At 47.1% G+C, this 22,123-nt stretch overlaps 1 protein-coding gene across 2 annotated transcripts; it reads right to left on the bottom strand.

Annotated features, from left to right (window-relative positions):
- Positions 1-355: 355 nt before the first annotated feature.
- Positions 356-21,610, bottom strand: RILPL1 (Rab interacting lysosomal protein like 1). 2 transcript variants are annotated; one of them, XM_054646076.2, is made up of 8 exons: positions 20,885-21,610; positions 17,446-17,596; positions 12,952-13,070; positions 11,854-12,081; positions 9,360-9,532; positions 8,747-8,839; positions 5,474-5,561; positions 3,032-3,170 (listed from the first exon to the last, which is right to left on the bottom strand). In XM_054646076.2, the coding sequence occupies exons 1-8, from the start codon at positions 21,593-21,595 to the stop codon at positions 3,165-3,167; spliced, it is 1,569 nt and encodes a 522-aa protein (XP_054502051.2). In that variant the 5' UTR covers positions 21,596-21,610; the 3' UTR covers positions 3,032-3,164. The 2 variants fall into 2 exon arrangements, with proteins under 2 accessions (XP_054502050.2, XP_054502051.2); XM_054646075.2 differs by lacking the exon at positions 5,474-5,561 and having other exon boundaries at positions 356-3,170.
- Positions 21,611-22,123: the final 513 nt, after the last annotated feature.

Genomic DNA, 22,123 nt, shown 5'->3' with positions numbered 1-22,123 from the left:
GCTGCTGGTTGTAGCTGAATGGGGGAAAAAGGGCAAAACATCTTTTTCAGGGCTAGGATGTGTAAATATAGACACACCTCTTCCATTAAGGAGATTACAGTACTTTCTAGGAAAGGCTCTGTCATGGTCTTTGTCATCATAAGCCATTCCTAAATATAGAATGTATTTTAAATTGTATTTCATCAGTCTTCGAATGGCTCTGTCCTAAACCTTGTCTGGTTTGAGGCTGTATTTCCACGAAGTTGTACAAAGACAGATCCATAAGCTGCATTAAATAAAAAAAATCCATCCCCAAGAATGGATGGTGTTACTTTCCACAAAAAAAAAAAAAAAAAAGACACAAATCTTGCAGAAATGCATGTTTTTCAGAAATATTTATTAAACTGTTAAAATGATTTATTGCCCAACCAAAAAAAAAAAATAAACCAACCCAAAAAATGTCAGTGATCCTGCACTTGGCAGGCAGGATTGTTACACCCCTAACCTGCCAGCATCCTGGCCCCTTTTCTAAAAGCAGATTTTCCTTGAATATTGACAAACAATACACAACAGATCTTCAGATCTTTACAAACGCTTCCCTCTGTGCCATCCTTCCCGACGGCACTTGGGGTGTGTGAATGCAGCATTATTGCAAACATGAGAACGAGTGGTTAATGCCAGCAGGTCAGGAGGAGCTCTGAGGGCTTGAGGTAATGCTGCAGACATGTGGGGATGGATTCCTGCCTCCTGCAGTTGGTGTTGGCTGCAGAGCTGGTCTGACACAGCCCCAGGCTCCAGTGGATGTGCACCAGGCCTGGAGAGTTGCTTTGTGCTGCACTGGCTGAGGTTGGATCTGTGCAGCTCCATTATCCCAGCGCATTGCTCTCAGCTGATTTCCAAAGGGATCTGCTTACTCAGGCCCACGTTCCTGCATTGTTTCTGCTCACTGCATCCCTTCTGAAAGAGCCACACGACTGAACGGCGCTCGGGACAGACTCCATGGGCTCATCCATAATTTAACTGCCTGATGTGGCTCTTCTGCACTTTTTGTTTTCTTATATGGAAGTGAAGCCAGATCTTGGCAATTGAAATATCATTACATTAAGACATTCCCCCCATTTAAGAGTTGCTTTCAGAGGAGGGAAGAAGTGCTGCTGTTTTAAAGATGTTACCAAAACATAACCAGGCAAAAACACATCTACCCCATACCCATGCTGGACTCTGATCACCATGTCCCATATAAGGCCACATGTGCCCCCTGCCCCGAGCTCCAGTGACCCCAGGGAGGCACAGTAAACACTCTCCCTGCCTAGAGCACACAGAAGGTCCACGTTGGAATGAAGCAGTTACAGCCAGGAGCAAGGCAGCACACAGCCCACCACTGCAAGGAGAGGTTTTACTGCCAGGGCTTTACTACAGATGGGCTAAGAACCATTTGCTGCTCACACACATTAAAAATCCACTCTTGAATCACCCTGTAATAAGAACAACTGGCCTGCACGAAGCCCTCTGGAGTCCTTTGAGAGTTCCTCCTACACTCAGTACCTGGAGTGGTTGGAGCTTGGCTCCAGCCTGAGCTGTATTTCCTGTTCTTGGTGCCTCTCCTCAGAAGAGGCGCTACAGAGCGGGTGGAGCAGCTGGGGGTGTGGTGCCAGCAGCAGCCCCAGCCCCTGGCACTGAGCTGCACATGCAGAGGCTGCCCATGGCCCTGCTGGCACGAGATCCTCCCCATGATCAGTGGGCTCCAGCATGGACCTTCCCAGCCCAGGGCCAAGGCCACAGAGACACCTCAGCCCTGTCCTCACACAGAGCCATGGACACATGAGCCCTCTCTCACCTGGTCAGGCTCCTTGGGGAGTGTGTGGAGCAGAGGTGAGGACTGCACTGGCACTGGGTGTCCTCAGCACTGACACTGGGAGGTTTTAGTGCTGGAAGGACAACCTTGGTCAGGCCTGAGGTCTCACCAGCTCAGCTGCAAAGCAGATCCAGTCCCAGCCCCTGGGGTTGGCTGCTGGGCTGTCCTGGCAAGTGCAGCCCTGTACCAGGGGCTACCCAGACATCTGCCACCACCAGAGGAGCAGCTTCACACACAGAGTTCATCTGCTCTGCCCACATAGTGTTGAGTCAAGAGAAAAGGTTGGGGTCATGTCTAGGTCAGCGAAATAGTTCATGTCAGCCAGCTGAGGATGTGTTTCCCTCTGAAGTTGGGCAGTTTTACCTAGACAGGAAACTGAAGTGTGACTTAATTAAAAACCTGTCTGTGGGAAAGATCTAATTCTTTTACAGCAGCTGCCTGCTACACTGTGAGGAAGTCCCTGGTAAGAAGGGAAAGAATTCAAAAGTTAGGGTTCCTCCCTGTAAGCAAATTGTTTTCCATTAATACTGCAGAACACAAGGCACGCTCACCTCATCCATCGTCTCTTGATGCTTTAGGCACTGTAAGCACAAGGGAAATGTACACTCACTGTCCCTCTCAAGGCTACTCCAGTTCCCACTGTCAGGTGGATTTCCAAGGGCTGACTCTGCAAGATGCCGATGCCAGCGGCACTGACAGGACACAGCAGAGCTGTGGCTGCCGCCAAGGGCGTCCAGCTGTCGTATCCCTCTTGAAAAAATTCTTACAGAAATAAAAAGCAAACAACCAGTAGTGTTAACAAACAGGGTAAAAGAGTCTTTGCCCTGTACTAGATATACACTGCAAACAAACTTCTAATAATGGGACCGGTCCTTTTTTGGTTTAAAGAAGCTTGTGTTACTGTAGTTAATGCATGAAGAAGATCATAGACTTGTTATTCAGCACAAAACAAGTCATCTAGAAGCTTCCATGTCCCAGGGTGTCAGCAACTGTTACTACAAAGCTTGGGCTCCTGTTTGCAGCAAACAGTCACCAAGTGAACAGTGAGGGATCCCTTTTGGAGAGTCTGAAATAACCCCCGAGGTGTGCAAGGCAAGGAGAAGTGACGAGCTGCCGCGACGCTTTACAGAAGCTTCTTGTTACGAGACTGTCGGGATCTACTGCAGCAAACCAAACACCTCAGGGCTTTAGTCACAGGTGTTGCAGGGCTTCTTGTCCTTGTTCCATGTAGGAATCATCTCTGTTTGAATGTGACCATTCTCCAAAAGTTTGCTGGAAGTGGACATTTTTCTGTGACGCCTGCATACGTTTCTTATCACGAGAGAAGAAACTAAACCTTCCAGGAAGGGAGCAGTGAGGGAGGGAGAAGAAAGAACAGTGTTTACCATCCTGAAAGCACTTCAAACCCCCACCCCAATGCACAGCACAACAAAACACCGAGCAAAAACCTCTGTTTGCATCTGCAGAAAATCAAGGCAGAGCAGCCTGATGGGAGTGCATGTCAGAACGTTGTTAGGGATGGAGTCATTGCAATCTCAAGCAGTTTGGCTACAGAAGCTTCAGATAAGCTCTAAATGCTGTTGACTCTACAAGGTGCAGGTATCATTTAGGTGTGGGTTCCCCCTTCCCCAGCCCTCAGGTAACAAAGCCACACGATCCAGGTTAGTTTCTTGGCATAAGTAAAGTGGTATCTTTGGCATTAAATCTGTATATTTTACCACAAAGAAGAAATGTAATTTTTTTTTAAGGTTGTCAGCAGGGAAGTTCATAAGATAAGAAACTAAGTCTCCACATTTTTTCCCAGTGTAGAGGTTTTGATACATAGACTTGATTCCTGCAAAAAGGAATGAATAAATGCACCTATGTGCATGAGAGTTTGCAGGATGAAGGCTCTAAACAAATGCACACGAGTGTGCACGTCATTTCCTGTCACACAGCTTGGGTGCTCTAAGATAATGACGTACATGAACCAACAGCCATTTAATACAGCTAAAAATACAGCTGGAAAAATCCTTAGTATTGCTTTATTTGTATGGGATGAAGTTATTGGATTAAGCAAATTCAGTGTTCATTGTGGGTTCAGTACAGGAGGTGTTAGTGCAGTGTTTAGGGCTGCTGAGAAATGCAAAAGTTGTGGTTCCAGCTACCAAAGGACTGAGTTGGCAGTGGATCCCTTTGGTCTCAGTGCTGGGTGGGCTTCAGGAGGTGAGGATTGTTTTTCCTGCCCTGTACCAAGTGTCACACAGCTGTGATCCAGGACAGGAAGTGCTAAATGCTGCCACAGTAAGGGATCGTGCCAATAGAACCCCAGCTTTGTCAGGGGCTGGAATATTGGTCAGGGCATAAACCTGACCCTGAGCCCACCTTCCTCAGCATTCTCCCAAATCCCACTCTCCCTTCATCCCCCTCAGCACCATCATCCCACCCCTCCCAGCTGCCTTGTGCAGAGCAGGGAGTTCAACCTTCCACGCCTCTGGATACACAGGAGGCTGGATGATAATCATGAGAATATTGAGAATAATTACTTGTTGATTAGAAAGGGAATTACACCACTACACAAGTTAAATGCACATAAATAACAGTGCCAGCAGAACCTGAACTTTTGCATTTCCTGGCTTCAGATGTGCAGCCTTAATAGTGAAATAAGTATTTTGCACTTAATTAGCCTCATACTTTTCTACCACCTTCATCACAGGAGTCACACACATATACTGAATATTTTCAGGGCCAGAGCCAGCTCCAGCTGATAAAAGAAGTGTTTAGTGACTGAGCCTTCACATTTGGTCCTGCCTGCTCAGGGTTACTGCCCACACAAAGGACTGCTATGTTTGTACAGTCAGTTTCAAAGCTCAGTAATTTTTCACTTTATCAGGAAATTAAGCAGGAGAAAAATAAGTTCGTAAATCTCTAAAGGGTTCAGCTTTTATAATTCCTTCTGAAACAATGAAAATTGTTATTATGGCTAGAAGATTCTCATGGAGGATGTTTGGAAAAGCCTGTCTGTGTGGAGAGGAAACTGTGTCGTTGCTGTAAATATAAAGATTGCTAAGGCAGCAGTTCTAATGCAAAGAGACTTTGCATTAACAATTATCAGTATGTCTTCCAGGGAGAGCCAAGAATTGGATGGCAGAATTGATTATGAAGAGTTTACACTCTATTCCAAAATACATAATTAGAGACAAAATATACAGGGCATAGATAGAAAGACATGAAAGCAACAGCCTGTAATTAACAGTGGAAATTAATATGGAAATCAGCCTCTCCATTCTGTAACTCTAACTAATGATTGTAACAAATTATTAGAAACGAGTTTCTCAAAGAGCACTGGTGAGAACTGTGAATAGCCTTGCTTAGGAAGCAGAATTAACAGATGCTGGTTAAAACTGCATATTGCACCGATTTTCCAAGGAATAATGATTGGTTTAGCATGGCAACATTATGGCAAAAGGTGAGAACATGTCAGTTTGAGGATGAGCATGGAGGACTGGGATGAGTACTGACACTGACTGGTCATTCTGATTGGCACTTTGATCCTCTGGGATCCCCCTGGCAGCCAGGAGAATGCAACCAGCAGTGCTTGTTAACACAGGGTCATGCAAGAGGAAACCACAGTACCAAACATTAAAAAAAAATTCCTACAAGGGACACAAGTCTTCTTATTGGCTGCAATGTGGGATCATCTGGAATCAATCCAGCTGCTACCATGGGCATTATGGCTGTAAAGATCCTGGTCAGGAAAGTACAGACACAGAAGAGATAAGACTGGAGCAAGGGAGAGAAAAGGCATTCCATTAAAAAGAAAAGAGGCAAACATGATACACAGGGTTACTTTGAATTACAACACAGGACACGTTACAGGGAGAGGGGGATCTGCATCACCCAAGACAGCTCTTGTTCAGAAAAAACAGTTATTGGAGCAGGTTCAATTGCTTTTGGATTTCTAAAAGATACCACTTTCCTGTTGTGAGGCAGCCTGCAACCTGGCTTGGATTTCATCAAGGTATGACCAGCTCTAGCAATGCAGAGCACAGTGCACGTTTTTGTTCCAAGAGACAAACAGGCACAGACACAATGAAATGAAGGATGAAGGTGGGTGTTAAGAAATACAAAACAGAACTCTGCTGTGACTACTGGGTATTGGCACAGGGTTAGAGAGGACCAGCATTACAGTTAAAGATTCCACAAGGGTTACAGTTGATATTTTCAGGTTAAAAACCAGTATTGCAGGTGAACTCTTGAAATAACCTCCTAAGAAACTCCGTGGTTAAAGGGCCTGTGTGTCTGTTCCAAAGGAACCTGTGTTACTTCTCATGCAGGAAGATGCCAACTGCAGGCAGCTGCATGCTTTTGGGAAACCCTGCAGCTGCTCTGGCAGGAGCACTCTGGAGCTGGCTCGCAGCAGGACGAGCTCTTTGTGAGGGTTCAGCACTGAGCATTAGACAATGCATGCAGCACAGAGCTGAGTGCTCTGTGCCCAGCCAGCCCCACACAGCCCTGCCAGCACACCTCCAGCCATACCTGCACACCCTCTGTCTGTCTAAGGATTCTCCTCACAGCTTCTCCCTTGTGCCAAATATTTTTTTGAACTGTGGACTAATGTCAATTAAAAATTAAGTTGAAATCACGAGAGACATTTCACTTGTGACCAAATGCAGCTCTCCCCAGCTCACTCACTGCTGTTCTGAGATTAAAATTGAAAACAAATGGGCAAGCACTGTTGGATCATTAGCAGCAGCCAGGATTTCTATTTTTGTGCAACATCCTGAGCTGCAGAACTGACAGACACACCAGCTTTTGTAGACTGCAAGGATAGGAAGAAAACTCCTGGCTGTTCGAGGCATGACATCAGTGACAAACAAGCACGTAGTCTTAAGGAGAAAACAAAAGGGTGTTTTCTGCTCCAAACAGAGGGAGCATTTTTAATGCTTGGACTTTTCCTCCTCAGTAAAGCCTCCTGGTTACATTATTTCATTAAAACTCTGTCATGTGATGTGGGAGAGACAAATGTACGAGTCAGGCATCTGAGATCAGAACTCAGAGTTTGCCCCAAACGTGCCAACCCAGAAAAAATGCTGATTTCTGTAGCTTCTGTTCTCCTTTCTTTGTGGACTTGCAGCACTGAATCACCTGAGCACATCTTGGATGGCACAGGCTACACATCCATATGGCTCATTGCCTCAGACTCTGTGTGGTGAAGGAAAAAGGGCACATTGCACAGGCAAGCATAAAACTTCCCTTGAGAGGGCTCCTATTTTTGTACTTCAGCTTTTTGTTCAATCAGGAGAAAAACTCTGAAAGAGGGGGAAAAGCAGCCCCATTTCCTCTGCAAAGGCACTCTGCATGCAGAGAGCAGCACTGCAAGTTTTCATCACAGCCCTGGGTTCATGTGCCAGGGTGTTCCCCAGGCAGGCAGAGGGACCCTGGGGAGGGAGGAGGGAGCTCTGGGGACACCTCACAGCAGGCAGGGACTGCAGCTGGAGGCTCTTGGGACAGGACAGAAGCTACATTGGCTTCTCTGCTTTGCCCAGCAGTGACATTTCCTGACTTTTTAAAGCCCAACTACAAGTACAGTGTTGACAACACACAGAGAGAGGAAAGAGGAGGAAAATAAAACCCCAGCAGAGAAATCCTATCCAGACAGGCTGCAAGAATGAAAAAAACCTGAAAACTGTTACCATCCTTCAGATTACTCAGGCAGACAGTTTGATATTCCCTTATTGAATATGATGGCTAAGTGGAGAGAGAGCAGAGTGAAACCTGGGGACAGAGCATGACACCTAAAAGAAGAAATTTCAGCTTAGGCAGAGTCAAAACTAATACCTCACCAACATGTGCTCTGCCTTACAACCCCTGTTTACATTTTTATGCTGCCTTTGCTTCATCAAAGGCAGCATTTCAAATCAAACATGGAAGCTGCACAACACAAACTGTGTGAGCTGAAACCAGCCATTCCCTACAACAAAATTAGCTTTAAAAAGCTCTAAAAGAAGTGTAAAAGAAAAGAGAAACTTTACAGTGTAGATCTTGTGCAACACAGTATCATCATCATCATCATCACAGTCACCAAATGAAAACTGAAATCCAAAGTCAAAGTGTATTTTCTACTCATGTGAGAGGAAGGTTTCTCTCAGCACAGGCAGAAAGCTGCAGTCTACTGCAAATAATCAACAGTGCCCTCCTGACTCCATGGTGTTTTGGGTCAGTCCAGATCTTCCTATGGAATTTACTCTCCCAGGGCTGCTGCTGTTACAAAACAAGGACTGAAGGCTGTGGACATGGGGACAAGATGGAAGAACTCTTTATATAGAAACAACTGTTCCAAAATCGCTTTTGCAGTTAAAGAAGTTAAGCTTCCGGTATCACAAAAATCCAAAGAGTTGCTGTGAGATTAGAAGACTTAATTTGGAATAAATAAATGTACAGGAAGGAGTTTCAGCAGAGAAAAGGACTGGCCAAGACAGTGATTTTCTGAAGTGATACTCTTGTAGCAGCACATCTCTGGCAGTAAGCTGTGATTCCAACAGCAGCATTAATATTTCAGAAAAAGGTGGGGTTCTCTTAGCCAAGCCAGTGCCCATCCTCTCAGCAGCAAATCTGCTCAGCAAACAGAAGGGTTCTGTGCTGCCCACATAGTGCAAGTCAGGGTCTAAAGGCTTCAGTCAATAAGGAAATGGGCACAGTGAAGTCATGGGAAAATGATAATCCAAGACTGAAAGTTGTCCCAGATGTAGGCAAAAGTTTTGGCCAAAACCAACTGTTGTTTCCCATCTTCCAAGTGCTCATTTAGTGTCTCTCATATACAGTAGGAATGTGGTTATCTGAATTTTTAAAGTCTTTAAAATTGTCCTGTGCATAAGAAACACTTGGTATTTACAGACTATACCCAGTATGTTTAGTAAATATGCTACTTACAGTCGTTTGATTCCAGATTCGGGCTGAGTTGAGGGTTTTGGCTGAATTATGGGTGTAGGCTGTGGGGATCTAGTTTCTTCTTCCATTTCCTCACTTGAAAGAAAGAAAAGATAATTAATGTTCTCCTCCCAAGCCATGGAAGCACTTTGAGATCTACAGTTCAATCTGAGGTAGCACTGTTGATGAAGGAATGCAAAAAGATCTGTTCAAAACCCATTCAGATCAATTGAAGATTTTTTGATCAACCAAGGATCAGCACCAAGAACTGGGTGTCCATTCAATATTTTTTTCCCATTGTGACAAGGAGAGGGAGAAGAGGAATGGATTGAATAAAAGGTCTAGAATTTTCATTTTAGACCCACCCCTATCCTCATTTTTGAAGTTCAATTCTATTAAATGTTTCTAATCTTTCTAGGATCCAGGGCAGACCTGGGAGTGAGGGAAGGACAAGTTTGAGGTGCCAGGTTCAAACTGAGGCTCATTCTTGCAGTCTCTGCACAAGCCTTGGCAGAAACACCAACGTGGACAGAACTTCAGAGCACATTTATTGTTCCTACACCTGCCCTGTGTCTCCCTGAGTACATCATCCAACAGGAGAGGAGATGTAACCCACCTTTTGTAATATAAAAGCTCCTCTTGAAGCAAAAACACTCTGGATTTCAGTTCATTCCTCTCGTGAAGGACGTCCCGGAGCTCCTGCAGGGTGAATCTTGGGCGATTGGGATCTTTTAAGTCCATTGCCATCCTCTCTGACTCAGAGAGACAATCATCATTGTTTGGTTCTGCCTAGAGAGTGAAATCTGGGCTTTAAATTCACTGTCCAATTCAAATGTCCAACTTTTGATAAGTCAGTTTTAGGAATTCATACTTTTAACAAGTGGAGTAAATCAAACATCAGTTTTTTATCTAAACACTGAAAAAATGGCATGGCAAGAGTCACCCAGTTCCTTCCAGCTCCTCCCACAAAGAGGTGTCTTCTTCTAATGTAAACATACAATGATGATAAATCACAAGGTTCTGGGAAGGGTACTTGGAATTGAGATTCTGAACAGCAGCTCCAAGCCTTAAGAGGTCTACAGGATTTATAACAATACAAACAAATGCAGGACACTCTGTTCCAGGAAAATACATTTGAAATGTAGCAAAGTCCATTCGAAATGTGATGCTTTTTGCAAGGACTGAGAGAGGCCAGCACATGAAATCAGAGCTGCCAGCAGCCAGGTCAGCCACTCACCCTTGTGGGAGGATGCAGAGATCAGAGTCTCAGAGCTCCTGTGTGGCACTGACAGCTTGCTGGGATACAAGCTGGAAACCTGAGGAGTTGAGTAGTGAAATTTCTACAAAGTCCATTTCTTGTAATCCTGACTCTACCTTCTTCTAAGCTCCTGTTTGTGAAATGGTTTTGCAATACACTGATCTATGGTTTCAGGCTGGACTTGGCTAAGGCTGGTGCAAGGTGAATTTCAGGTGAATTTCAGTGCCTGTCCTGCAGGGATGAGGCAGCAGAGTGATGCTCACTTGGGCACAGTTTGATCACCCTTTTAATCCAAACACATTCCTTTGCACAGACTACATGGAATAAAGATTAATGCAACAAGAGGTTCAAAGGAAATTACCCAAACACTTTTCCTCCTCTTCACCTCCTAGGTATAGGTCTGAACTGGTGTCTCTCCTTTGGGTTGTATATTTGTCCCACATCTCTGCCCAAAGAAGCTATTTTTGCTAGATTTGGCTCAAATCAGCAAAGACTGAGCAGCCTGTACCCAATGCAAATGTCCTTGACTGAGGCCAACAGGCCATGGCCATTCTGGAGCATGCAGCTATCCCAGTTTTCTGCTTGCCACTGCAGTTCCTGTGTGAGCTCTGTCCTGGCAGAGGGAGCAGGGACGGCTCTAATGAGAGGAGGCACCATTGCCATGGAACTGATGAGTTGGAGAGAGGTGAAGAATGCATCCTTTCTCTGCAGACACTGAGGACACTTTTATCCTGCTGGCTCCAGGCCTGGGCTCCCCAGCCCTGTTTACAAAGCTGGGTGTCCTGGCTGAATTAACAGCAATGAAATAATCCTTTTCATCATTAATACAGTGCTTGCCCAGCTCAGCAGTGACATGTTAGCACAGCACTGGCTGCCACATTCCCAGGGGACCAAGGTACCCCATCAGCCCTTGTCTCTGCTTTTTGCTGTGTATTCCTGCCTGTTGCCAGTGAAATGAATGGATGTTGCACTGGATGTTTCACTCTCTGCTGCAGTCTGTCAGGCATTTACCATGGACTCTTACCAATGCATCAAGCTGAACAGCTCTGTGTGATAGAGCTCCTCTAAGTTCTTCAATATCATTACACCCCTTATTGCATTTCCTACTCTGCTAAGAGCATCATTAGGAGAGGGAAATGCTGTACATTTGCTTCAGGAATAAAAAAGTAATGTCATGGGCACAAAGGAAAATATTAGGAACCATAAAGAGGACTCGGGGATCAACAGATCAGTGCATCTTTTTCTCAGGAAGCTCCCCTCAAATTTGCATTCCTGCTGCTCTGATCTCCAGCCCCATTTGCAGACTGTCACTTTGCCTGTTCTGCAAGAACCTGGCTCTGCCAGCAGGAGCATTTGCTTTTCATGAACATCTGTGCTCACAACACTTCACTGCACAAATTCTAATAGGAAGCAAAAGCAGAAATAAGGCCAAAGTTGGTTCCTCTAAAAAGTGCCTTGAAATATTTATATGTTGACTTGGTAGCACTTCACCAGCTTAGTCCTGGCTGATCTGAAGTGCCATAAGAGCAGCAGGGACCAGGTGTGCAGAGCTCTGCCCTGACTCAGGGACACTTCTGGCAGTTTCTGTTCCACTGTGGTTCAGCTGCCACCACCACCCCTGTGACCCATCTGGCCTTGAGTATTTGCAGGTCTGGCAAAGCTGAAGCTGTTTGTCTTTGGAAAACCCAGACTCTCCAAAGAATTGCTTTGTTTTCCTTTGGGGTAAGGGGTAGGTGTGTACAAAGAAAATGAAGCAAACACACTACCACAACCAAAATGCAAAGGGGTACTTGGTATGAAGTCCAAAGCTTTTTAAAAGGCTGCTTAAAAAGTGATCCAAAGTGCCTCTTACCTTCACTTCCTCCCCATTTTGGCTGGCCTGGCTGTCCTCACCCTGCAGCTTTTCTCTGAGCTTGCCCAGCTCTGCTCTCAGGTTGCCCATCTCCTGCTCCTTGGTTTGCAGATACGCTTCCAGCTCCACCTTCTGCTCGATCAGCGCCTTCCCCTGGGCCTCAACCACCGTGATCCGGTGCCTCAGGTCGTGGTTAATCTTCATCAACCTGTTCTGCTGCTGCTGCAGCTGCAAAACATCCATGCAAGGGCTCAGTGGCCATTCAGCCATGATGGCCCAGTCCCAAACACCACCTTGAAGTAGTTGGGTTCCTGTTGCATTTAATCTTAAAAATTCTCCCCCCTCTCCTCACCCCCAGATTAGTTTTTCTAATATCTAATTATCTACTACAGTTTCAGTCACCCAAATTTAATTGATTTCTAGAGTAAATTCCCCTAGCACAGGGAGTTTTTCAGATAAAAGCAAATCCATCACTTGTGATATTAATTCAAGGATAGGGGTGGCTTCTGGGATTCTGAATCAAATGTTAACCCAGGGGAGAAGAAAGACAAGACAGAGGAATCTTGGTGTTCAGTTTCTAGGTGCTTTGCTTTGAGCTCCAGGGCTCTCTCCTAAGGCAGATGTGACCTGCTGGCTGTGTGTGGACAGCCCCAGCTCAAAAGGCTGCAGCACCTGCCAGGGGCATTGGGCAGAGCAGAAATCACCTAAGCCTGGCCTTACTGGCACCAGGAAAGTCCCATGGCCTAAGGACATGAGGCAGTGTGAAGAATGGGAAGCAAAATCTGGGTAAGGAGGTCATTGCACAGAAAGTGCCAAATCTCATGTCATGCCTGGAGTCCCAGTGGAGTCTGTGACTCATCTGAACAGGTCACTGCTGGCCCTTCTCATGCAGAGTGATGCACACTGCATCCCTGGTGTGGGACTGCACTGAAGCCTGACCATTCTGGACCCTCCACAGCTCTGCTGGACACTTCAGCTGCCATTCAGGACTATTAATCCAGCACTGTTTATTCTTTCTATGTTAACTTCAAACTCAAAACCAGGCTGTGGAAGTGTGGGTGAGAAAGAACAGAAATAGGAAGACCAAGAGCCACTTACAGCCTCTACATCCTCATTTTTGAGTCCAAGTTCCCGGTCCTTTGCCCTGATTTCATCCCTCTGTTTATCTACCACTTCCTTCAGCTTCTTCATGACTTGCCGCTCTCTCTCTGACATCCCTGGTTAAAAAAAGAACACAGAACACAAACTAAGGGCAGGCAGGAGCTGCTGAGCCTGAGAACAATAACAATGAGGAATATTTAAGTAGACTCTGGAAGTTGCCTGCTGGTGGAATTACAGAGATGCTTTAGAGGTTACCTTAAGGGTAACAGAGAACACAGATGACAGAATCCACTCCAGAAAGCCCCTGCACAGAGATTCTTTAAAAAAGGAACTGACAGTCCTCAGAAACATTTATAACAGTGAGTGACACTGCTGCATCTCTCTGCCTTAGTAGTTTTACATCAATGTTCTCACCATGCCCCAGGGGGCTTGGTTATCTGTGTGATTATCTCTGGCATCAGCTGGCCAAGGCCTTGTGAAAATTGTAAAAAAGATGGTCTGGATCTTCAGTAAGATGTAAACAACATATCACTGTTGTGGATTGCATCTGGATCCAAACCAGCTGAGGAGATTGATTTTTAGTTGAAATCCAGTTTTGTGTTTGGTGAAAACAAGATGAAACCTTCAGAGGGTACCCCCACCCTGAATGCAGAACCAAAATTTAGTCTGAATTATGGTCACATATTTTCTCCTCATGTTTTGCTACTCTTTTCCCATCCTATTGTGTGGTAATTCATATTTAGAGTAATTGTACTTGAGAGAAGAATACTTGATAGCATTACACTGGTGAAAGGAGTTTGGAACATTGCCAAGAATCCAACACTGATCCTGTCTGAAAATAAAGAAAGGGTTAGATTAACCTTAAATCTGACCAATGAATCATTAGGAAATGTCCTAAACCACAGGAGCCATTCTTCTATTTGCCATTACAGAGATAACTTGGATCTGGCACTGCAGTGATGAACTCTTGAGAGCAGACACAGAGCAGAGGTTTTCCCTTGGTGAGATGATGAATCTCCTGCCCTGCCCTTCCCTGAGAATGGCACAGAGATGTGCAGTTTGATGGTCCTGAGCTATCACATGGAATCACATTGCACAACATCCTTGAAGATGCAAACCCTGCAACCAGGGCAGTGTGAGGCTCCCCTGGCCAAAGCCCAGCCCAAGCATGAGCTCAGATCCAGGCTCTGCTGCTAACCCTACTCACTTTGGCAAAGTCCTTTGTTATGTGGGTCTTCAGCTCCTTCCATTTATGAACTGCAAGTGGTGCTAATGCACTCCCCACTCTGGGCTGGCTGGAAAGCTGCTTCCTTTTCAATATATTAAAGCAGCTCCCACATCAGAAATATTCTCTGTATGCATCAAATGTATCCAGCCAGGAAAGGCTCTGGCTCTACTTTCTAACACCAGCTCAGATTTCCTGGTTTTGTTCTTCCTTCATCAGAGAAACCCAGAGTTGTTCCCACAAGAGAAATTGGCTGCATGTCTGTAGGAGCCCCAGCTCCCAGGTCAGCCACAGAATGAACTGATGGATGACAGAGTGGAGCAGGACAAAGCCCAGAGAAGGAAAGGGAGTCACTGGTGGGTGTGCACTCCTGCACAGCTCTGGGCTCCCATGCAGGGAGGGACCAGAGCAAACAGGGGAGCAGCAGCTCCAGTCCTCAGTGCTAAAGGAGCAGAGCTGTGGTACTGCAGAGAACAGGGAACTGCTCTGCTGCTCATGGCTGGCCAGGAATTTGGTTCACAGGACATGTTCCTGGCAAAGCCCAGGAAAGAACTGTCAGTGACATGGTGTTCACATTCTAGTGTTACATTCTCACCCCTTTTAATTCTCTGATACATTTGCCTGCTCTATTTCTGGACCCTGGTTTTTATCAGCTCTATGCTGCACTGGGTTCTAGTTTTTCACAGGATAATTTTAATTCTTTGCTGTGTACCAGCTCATACCCACCAGGGAGAACAAGTGTCACAAACACAAACTGCAGCTTAACTGTTCTGAAAGATCCACATTCCTCTCTCACAGGACAGGTCTGGTACTTCTCTGTACCCACAAACCTCACTGCAGGTTCCTGGATCCACTCACTGCAGCCAATCTCAGGGCTGGGGCCTGAAACATCAGCTATATTTAAAACCAAAATAATCCAAAACTTTGCCTTGAAGTAGAGGAACTGCAGTGAAACTTTAGACTGGTGGTTTCACTCAGAAGGAGGTAGTGAATGCAGCTGTATCCATTAGTACTTGTGAAATGCTTTGAGATCTCTAGATAGCAGGTGCTATTTAAAGAAAAAATACCATTCAGTGCTGACTACTTTTCCTCCCACTGTGCTCATTTTTTTTGCTAACATTTGGTGAACCTAAAAGGCTTCAATTGTGTGCACAGATCACTACAATTTTTATTTCAGGAAGTGGGGGGGGAAGGAAAGGTGGAGAGTTTTATGAAACAGTCACATCTCCTTCCATTTCCTCAGGCACTGGGAAAGAGGAGAGGGAAATCACTAAGTGCCCTAAATGTAAAATAATTATCTCTAAATGGTTCAAACTCTAATAAATGCAAGATCTTAAATGGCACACCCAGCCAGCTTCCCCAGGCACATCCTATGAGCAGTTTCCTGTGGTTTGCTGTGATCCTGGTGTTGTTCCAGCAAGAGAATGGAAAGCAGCTGGAGGGGAGGACACCAAGTAAAGAAAGAAAAGAAACTGGGGAGAAAAAAAAAAAAGAATATTCCTTGTGTTTAGTGACCTGTTCAGTGCTGTGTCCATACAACTTGGCAGAGTTGTGCCAGGCAGAGCCTGTGGCACTGCACCATTACCTCAACACCCAGAACACGTTCAATGCCCCTTTTGAGGGGAGCTGTAGGTCCAGCAGCACAGGAGGGTCACACAGGTGCTGCCACCCTGCTGCCTGTCCCTGAGCACAGCCAGGCTGAGACAGCAGCTCCCCTGCAGTGCACAGAGCCTGCTCGTCCTGTTTGACACACTTGGGTCAAGTTTGCATGTGGCATTTTCCTGGGATATTCCAATCACTCAGCACCATCAAGCAGGGCTCCGTTTGGGCTTGGGAGGAGCCACTTTAATGGGTGTTAGAGGCTCATCTCAACCCCTCCCTTGTGTTTTGTGTTCTGCTGTCACAGGTCCTTCCACAGGAGCCCTGCTCTGCTCAGACTGCACAGAGCACTCCTGCTTGCACAGGAGCCTCTGCCATGAACACTTCATCACACTCCAACAAGGTCTGAGAACTGACTGGCAGGACTGACTCTCAAGGTCCTGCACACCCAGATCAGTGGCCTCTGATGCCTGTGTGAAATCACCCCTGTCACTGTCTGGTGAGTGAGCAGTGAGCTGAGGGAGATGGGATCACAGTGCTCAACCATGCTCAGACAGCAGCATTGGTGTCTGCTCAAAACCAGTCCAGCTAACAAAGGACTGAGCCTGAAATGCTGCCTCTCTGGCCTCTACATCAGACCAAAGGACAGAGACTGAAAAAGAGCAGCAGAACTGCTTTCTGACACTATCCAAACAAGTTACTTGGGACAAATCTATCCCTGCTCATTAATGACAATATGTCCTAAAAGAAAACCAGTCAGGTTTGATACAATAGATCCAAATAATTAAATGGAATTGATATAAATTAAAATATTTCACTTCAAGTGAATATTTTGGCCAAAGAATATCAGTGATCTCAGCCTAAGCTCTGGAATGGGCCTATGGGTTTTTTGTTTGTGTTGTCATACATGGGTAGACACAGTAAAAATAACAAGGAAAGCACGTCTGGCATTTGCTGGCTGGATGTGAAGAGTATGGCTATATTTAAATGCAAGCACATGAGCTGCAGTGAGCTAGATAGCCACTGGAAGGGAAAAAAAGAAGGAGGAAAAAAAGCAAACAAAGGGGAAGCTGGTTCTTTATAACACAATGTCAGTCTTCATGGTCCATGACTCATTGCTGCCATTCTGAATTTTGCATGGAGTTTGTCAGCCTGATGTTGAGCTACTTCTTTGCCACTAATTGACTCCTAATTTGAAAGCATTGCATTTGTTTTAAAAAGTATCTTGAGAGGTTTAACAATTTTTACTTTTTGAAGGTTTAATTGTGCATTTCCCCAGTGCAAGTGAGCAGCACTGAGCCTCAGGGAGAGAGGGAGTGCAGCTTCCACAGTGTTGGGCAGAGTTTCATCCACCTCCAGCAAAATGAGAACCCAAACAAGAGATAGACCAAAAGGTGTATCTGGACTTTACTTCCAGAGATGCTTCTCAGCCAAACAAAAATTTGGTTTTCTTTCCCTCATTTCTCCACCTCTTATCATGTCTTCAGTGTCATCATGTATTCAGAGATTTTCTATTTAGGTAAAAAAAAAAAAAAAAAAAGCTTTCAAAACCCAGATCTGAATTAATCTACAGGGGAAAACCACACCAGAATATCCAGTCAAAGTATTTTGATTAAGTATTGCTTTTTGTAACAAAGCAAGGACTGAATTTGAAGTAGCAAACTTGCCTTCATGCTTCTGAAATTCCTCTTCTGTGAAATTAATGTCTTTGTGAGACAAGTTTGTCATCAGTTGTTTATTCTCCTCCTGGAGCTGTGCAATTTGGGTGAGCAGATCCTGTGCTTCCCCTCTCCAGACATCCTCCACCAGTTCTAATTCCTATAGGGCAGACCAGCACAACACATTCATATTTTAGAACATATTAAGAGTCTTTGATTGGACAATTTACAGATCAAACTAGTAATGATCCTACTGATTCTTATGGAAAGCAATTAAATAAGACTACTTTGAGTTTCTTAGAAGACATCTGCTTTTCTAATGCCACCACCAGGAAACCAGGCACCACAGCCCCCTTTGCTACATCTGAATGGAAATACCTGAGGGGACCATTCCTGGTGCAAAGCAAGTTACCCAAAGGATGGCTCCTCATACCCTGCTGTGCTGTGAGGACCAGATTAAGGGTCAAATAACCAAACACCAGCACCAATTCCCTCCTGCACCCCAGGAAGCAGCTGCAAAGCTGTTAGAGAGCCCCCAAACCACCCCACAGCAGGGCCAGGAGCTCAGGGGTGGACAAACTCCTTCTGACAGAACAGCCTGCTCTGAATTGCTGCCATGAACCACAGGTGTAAATGGATGAGTGTGTGATCCAGTGCAGCAAAGGCAGAGCTCCTGGTGCACACAGTGAACACAAACTCAAACCATGCTGCCTCCTATGCAAATTGTCCTGCTGGAATGTCCTGAGTGGTGTCTGTGTTAGTGCAGCCAGGCCAGCCAAAACAGCTCCCGTTTGTTGGGACACTGTGTCAAGAGCAGCTGTCACCAATCCTCATCAAGGTCAAGTCAGGACAAAAATTAAAAAGTCCTTAAGGAAAGCAGTTGTATTTAGAATCTTGCCTGTTCCAAAAGCTTCTCTGTATATCTCACTTCTGCAGTGGAGGGCATTCCTTGCTCCATTTTCACTTATGCTCTTCAGACAAAAAGCTGCATGCAAATCCCTGGAGCCAGGCTGAGTCACTGCTGACTTTCACATCCATCCACATGCCCCTTTCCTACCTAACAACAAAACACATTCACACAACAACCCAGCCAAGCACAGCTCCAGGCTAAAATAAGCTCTGCTGAGAGATGAAAGGAGAGCTCTCTGCTTTGAATGCATGCTCTGATAATGGGAACTCATGTTCCTGGTGACTTTTGGGTCCAAATACCATTTTATTCCATCATTTATTACTCTATTGCTGCTAAAAATGTTGCAGAAAACATTAGGTGGCAAAGAATAATAAATAGCAAAGGTGTGGTAAGCTGCACAGACTTAAGTATTAAAAAGGAAAGAAAATGTAATCAATCACCTATTGTACTTGAAATTCTTTATCTTGAGAGAAAAGTAAATCTGTAATGAAATTGATATTTCCAAAAACCTGGACTATTTGCAGTGATGCTGCCTGTTACAACTCTGTAGCTAAAATAACGCAGTGACCTATTTTAGCAATAAACCAGCACATTCATCACTTCCAAGCATATTGATAAAACCAAAATAGAATGCACACAAACCCCAAACAATCTAAACTTTTATCATTTATATGTGGCTGCACTATAAACACACAACTATGCCAGGTTTGCCTAGGCAAACTTTGTCATTTATTACTATTGAAGAGCCCAATGAATTGGAGCAGAAATTAACTTTTGAGTCCTCATTAGTGGAAGTACCAGACAGGGAGGCACATCCACGGGCCAGGCAGTGCCAGCCAGCTCAGGAAGCCCCAGGCAGTGGGTGCTGAGCCAGGTTTACAAGCAAAACAGATTCACACATAAATTTTAAGTGCTGAAATCTCAAACTGATTACTGCAAGGACCACTAAAAGCTTTTCTGGGTGTTTCTTGGAGGGTTTGACATCAAAAACTCTTTCTCAGTATCTGAGATTATTTCTGCCTATCAGCACCTGTCCTGTGAAAGTCTTCAAACCCTCACATTGGCACAGAGAAGATGTGAGAGCACATTTCTGTAGGGACCTGGTGCACTGGGAACCAGCTTGATTTAAAAAAAAATAAAAGGTATGTATCATGCAGTTTATTTTCCTGTTAAAATCTGTTTAGGCTGAAGTAAATTGTTTAAACACTCCCTGAGCCTTCATGACCCTCAGAGAAGCTGACAGAGCAGAGGTGGGTGACTGGCAGGGAGATCAGCTGACACGTTTAGGAAACTTTTTAATACTTATGAGAACTTCAGAAACATCTCCAGAACAACTTGTACAATGACACTGGGTCAGTTCTGTATCTGCTTCATCCCAAGCCTTTGGTAAATATCCAACATATTTGTATCTGTTCTTTAGACCTTCTTTTATCATACTCTTGAGACTTATCAAGGCTTTGTACATTAAAGGTCTTTTACCTTCCTTTTCAGAGACATTGCCCTGAAACTTCCTCTGCAAAATGTTGCAGGGTTTATCCTGGATTTTCCATATGCTAGGTGAAAGTCCTTTAGCTGACTCTTTTAGAAATATAAAACTGGGATTTATCCAGTTAAGCTAAATCTTGAAGTTTGGGGTCTCTCTTCCAGAAATCTCCCATCTCCTGTTTATCCTGATTCTGTGTGTGGAATCAGGAATGGCATGAGGCAGCAGTGATGACTTAGCATAGTCATTTACCAGAAGAACCATTATATCAGTTATCTGGATGGTTTAAAGAGCAGATCTGCCACTTTTACTGCAGTAACTGGAGCTTGCTGTCCTGCCATGAGAGGCTTACAGGGTATGGGAAAAGCTCTCTGCCTCGGGCTTCAATAGGAGTGGGGTCAGGGAACACTATGACCACCCCAAAACAAGCCAAGGGACATCTTGCCATCAGAGGATGGAGCAGCAATCTGGCAGAGTGCTCTTCCCTACTCTTCAGCTCCAACTCTGCTCTGAAATCGCTTGGTTCTCCATCTCTCTCCTATGACTTGTCTAACCCGAAGTCTGTTCCAGGAAAACTAGACTGCTAAATCATTCCCAGCCCCGGAGAGGAAAGTGTATTCTTGTCAGTGACCTTTCCTGGCCTAGCAGGAAGCAGCGCTATCCCTCGTCAGGAGAGGGGATGGAGCAGGAGTCCGAATCGGCCAGACACAGGGGAAGGAAATGCAGTGACTGGGGAAGGGGTGGAGAAAGGGAAGGAGGGAGGAAACTTCCAGGAGGGAAGGAAACAAAAAACAACAACACGCCCAAAGCCTCGGCGACGCTAAGGCAGCATCAGCGCAGAGCCCGTGAGCCCGGCCGGGCTGTACCGCACGCGTGCCCCGCCCGCTCCCGCGGCTCCGCCGCATCCCGGCCCGCACCCCGGCCTCGCTCTTTGTTTTCCCGGCGGCGGCGGGGGGAGAACGGCGGCGGGGGGGCCCGAGCCCGACTTCCCCCGAGCGGCTGCGGCAGGCGGGGGCAGCCCTGCCCCGCCGCGTCCCCCCGCTCCCCGCCCGCACCTTCTGGTGCTTCCTCTCCTTCTCGATGCGGTCCATCCTCTCCAGGCGCAGGCGGTCGAGCTCCAGGCGCAGCTCCTCCATCTCGGGGTTGATGTGGTTGCGGCTCACCAGCACCTCCAGGATCTCCAGCACCCGCACCACCTTGGGCATGAGGCGGGCGATGGCCTCGCAGCCGTGCTGGTCGATCACCCGCTCAAACTCCTGCCCCACGGCCGAGGCGATGTCGTACACGTCCATGACCGTCAGCTCCGCCGCGTTCTTCTCCAGGGCGGGCGGCACCCCGCCGCCGCCGCCGCCGTCCATGGCTCGCCCGGCCCCGCGGCGCCCGCATAGGCGGCGGCGGGGCGCGCTCCGGGCGGGGCGGTCCCCGTGCAGCCGCTGCCGCTGCCCCCGCGCCCGGGCCGCGGCCCCCGGCAACTCCCGCGAACTCCGGGCGGCTCGGCCGGGGGTGTTTAAACTTGGCCGGGCGGTGCTGGGGGAGCGGCGGCGGGAGGCGGGCGCGGCGTCCCCGCCACCACCGCCCCGCCGCCCGCGGCCAATGCCCGGCGCAGGGCGGGCCGGGGGCGGCCCCGCGCATGCCCGCGGCCCCCGCGCATCCCGGTTACCGGGGCCGTCCCCGCCGGCCCGAGGCGCGGGGGATGTCGCTGCACCGCGGGGCTTCGCTTGCGGTGGCGAGAAGAGCATCGGCAAGCGCGGGTGCCTGTCCCGCATCAGCGGGAGGGCCCTCGGTACCGACCGCTCCTACGGCCCCGTCCGGAGAGGGGAGCCGCGAGTTTTGGGGGTCAGAGCTCCGACCCGCCCGTGCTCGCGGTTCGGGTCCCGCACAGATGATGGAGCGGGTTCGCAGCAGGGCAGGGCTGTCCGCGGCACCCAGCAGCGAGCGAGGGTCCAGAGCCGTCGTGTCCGACCAGGATGGACGGGGGTGATGTTCCCCGCTCTTGTCCGCACCAGGATGGACGGGGGTGATGTTCCCTTGCTCGTGTCCCACCAGGATGGACGGGAGATGATGTTCCCCGCTCGTGTCCGCACCAGGATGGACGGGGGTGATGTTCCCTTGCTCGTGTCCCACCAGGATGGACGGGGGCGATGTTCCCCGCTCGTGTCCCACCAGGATGGAGGGGGGGTGATGTTCCCCCGCTCGTGTCCCACCAGGATGGACGGGAGGCGATGTTCCCCTCTCGTGTCCCACCAGGATGGACGGGGGCGATGTTCCCCCGCTCCCGAACGGACGGAGGACGA

Source organism: Agelaius phoeniceus, chromosome 18 (genome assembly GCF_051311805.1).
Source record: "Agelaius phoeniceus isolate bAgePho1 chromosome 18, bAgePho1.hap1, whole genome shotgun sequence".
In the NCBI taxonomy this organism is placed as follows: Eukaryota; Metazoa; Chordata; class Aves; order Passeriformes; family Icteridae; genus Agelaius; species Agelaius phoeniceus.
The sequence above is the reverse complement of the archived record's forward strand: the minus strand, read 5'-3'. Positions and strand labels throughout refer to the sequence as shown.

Bases quoted from the DNA above. Each gene is read 5' to 3' on its own strand.
- RILPL1 (XM_054646075.2), bottom strand. From the start codon at position 21,595: ATGCGGGACAGGCACCCGCGCTTGCCGATGCTCTTCTCGCCACCGCAA. The intron at 17,597-20,884 runs GTGCGGGCGGGG...TCTGCCCTATAG, and splicing joins AGGAGAGGAAGCACCAGAAG to GAATTAGAACTGGTGGAGGA. The intron at 12,082-12,951 runs GTAAGTGGCTCT...GATGTTTTGCAG, and splicing joins AAAATGAGGATGTAGAGGCT to CTGCAGCAGCAGCAGAACAG.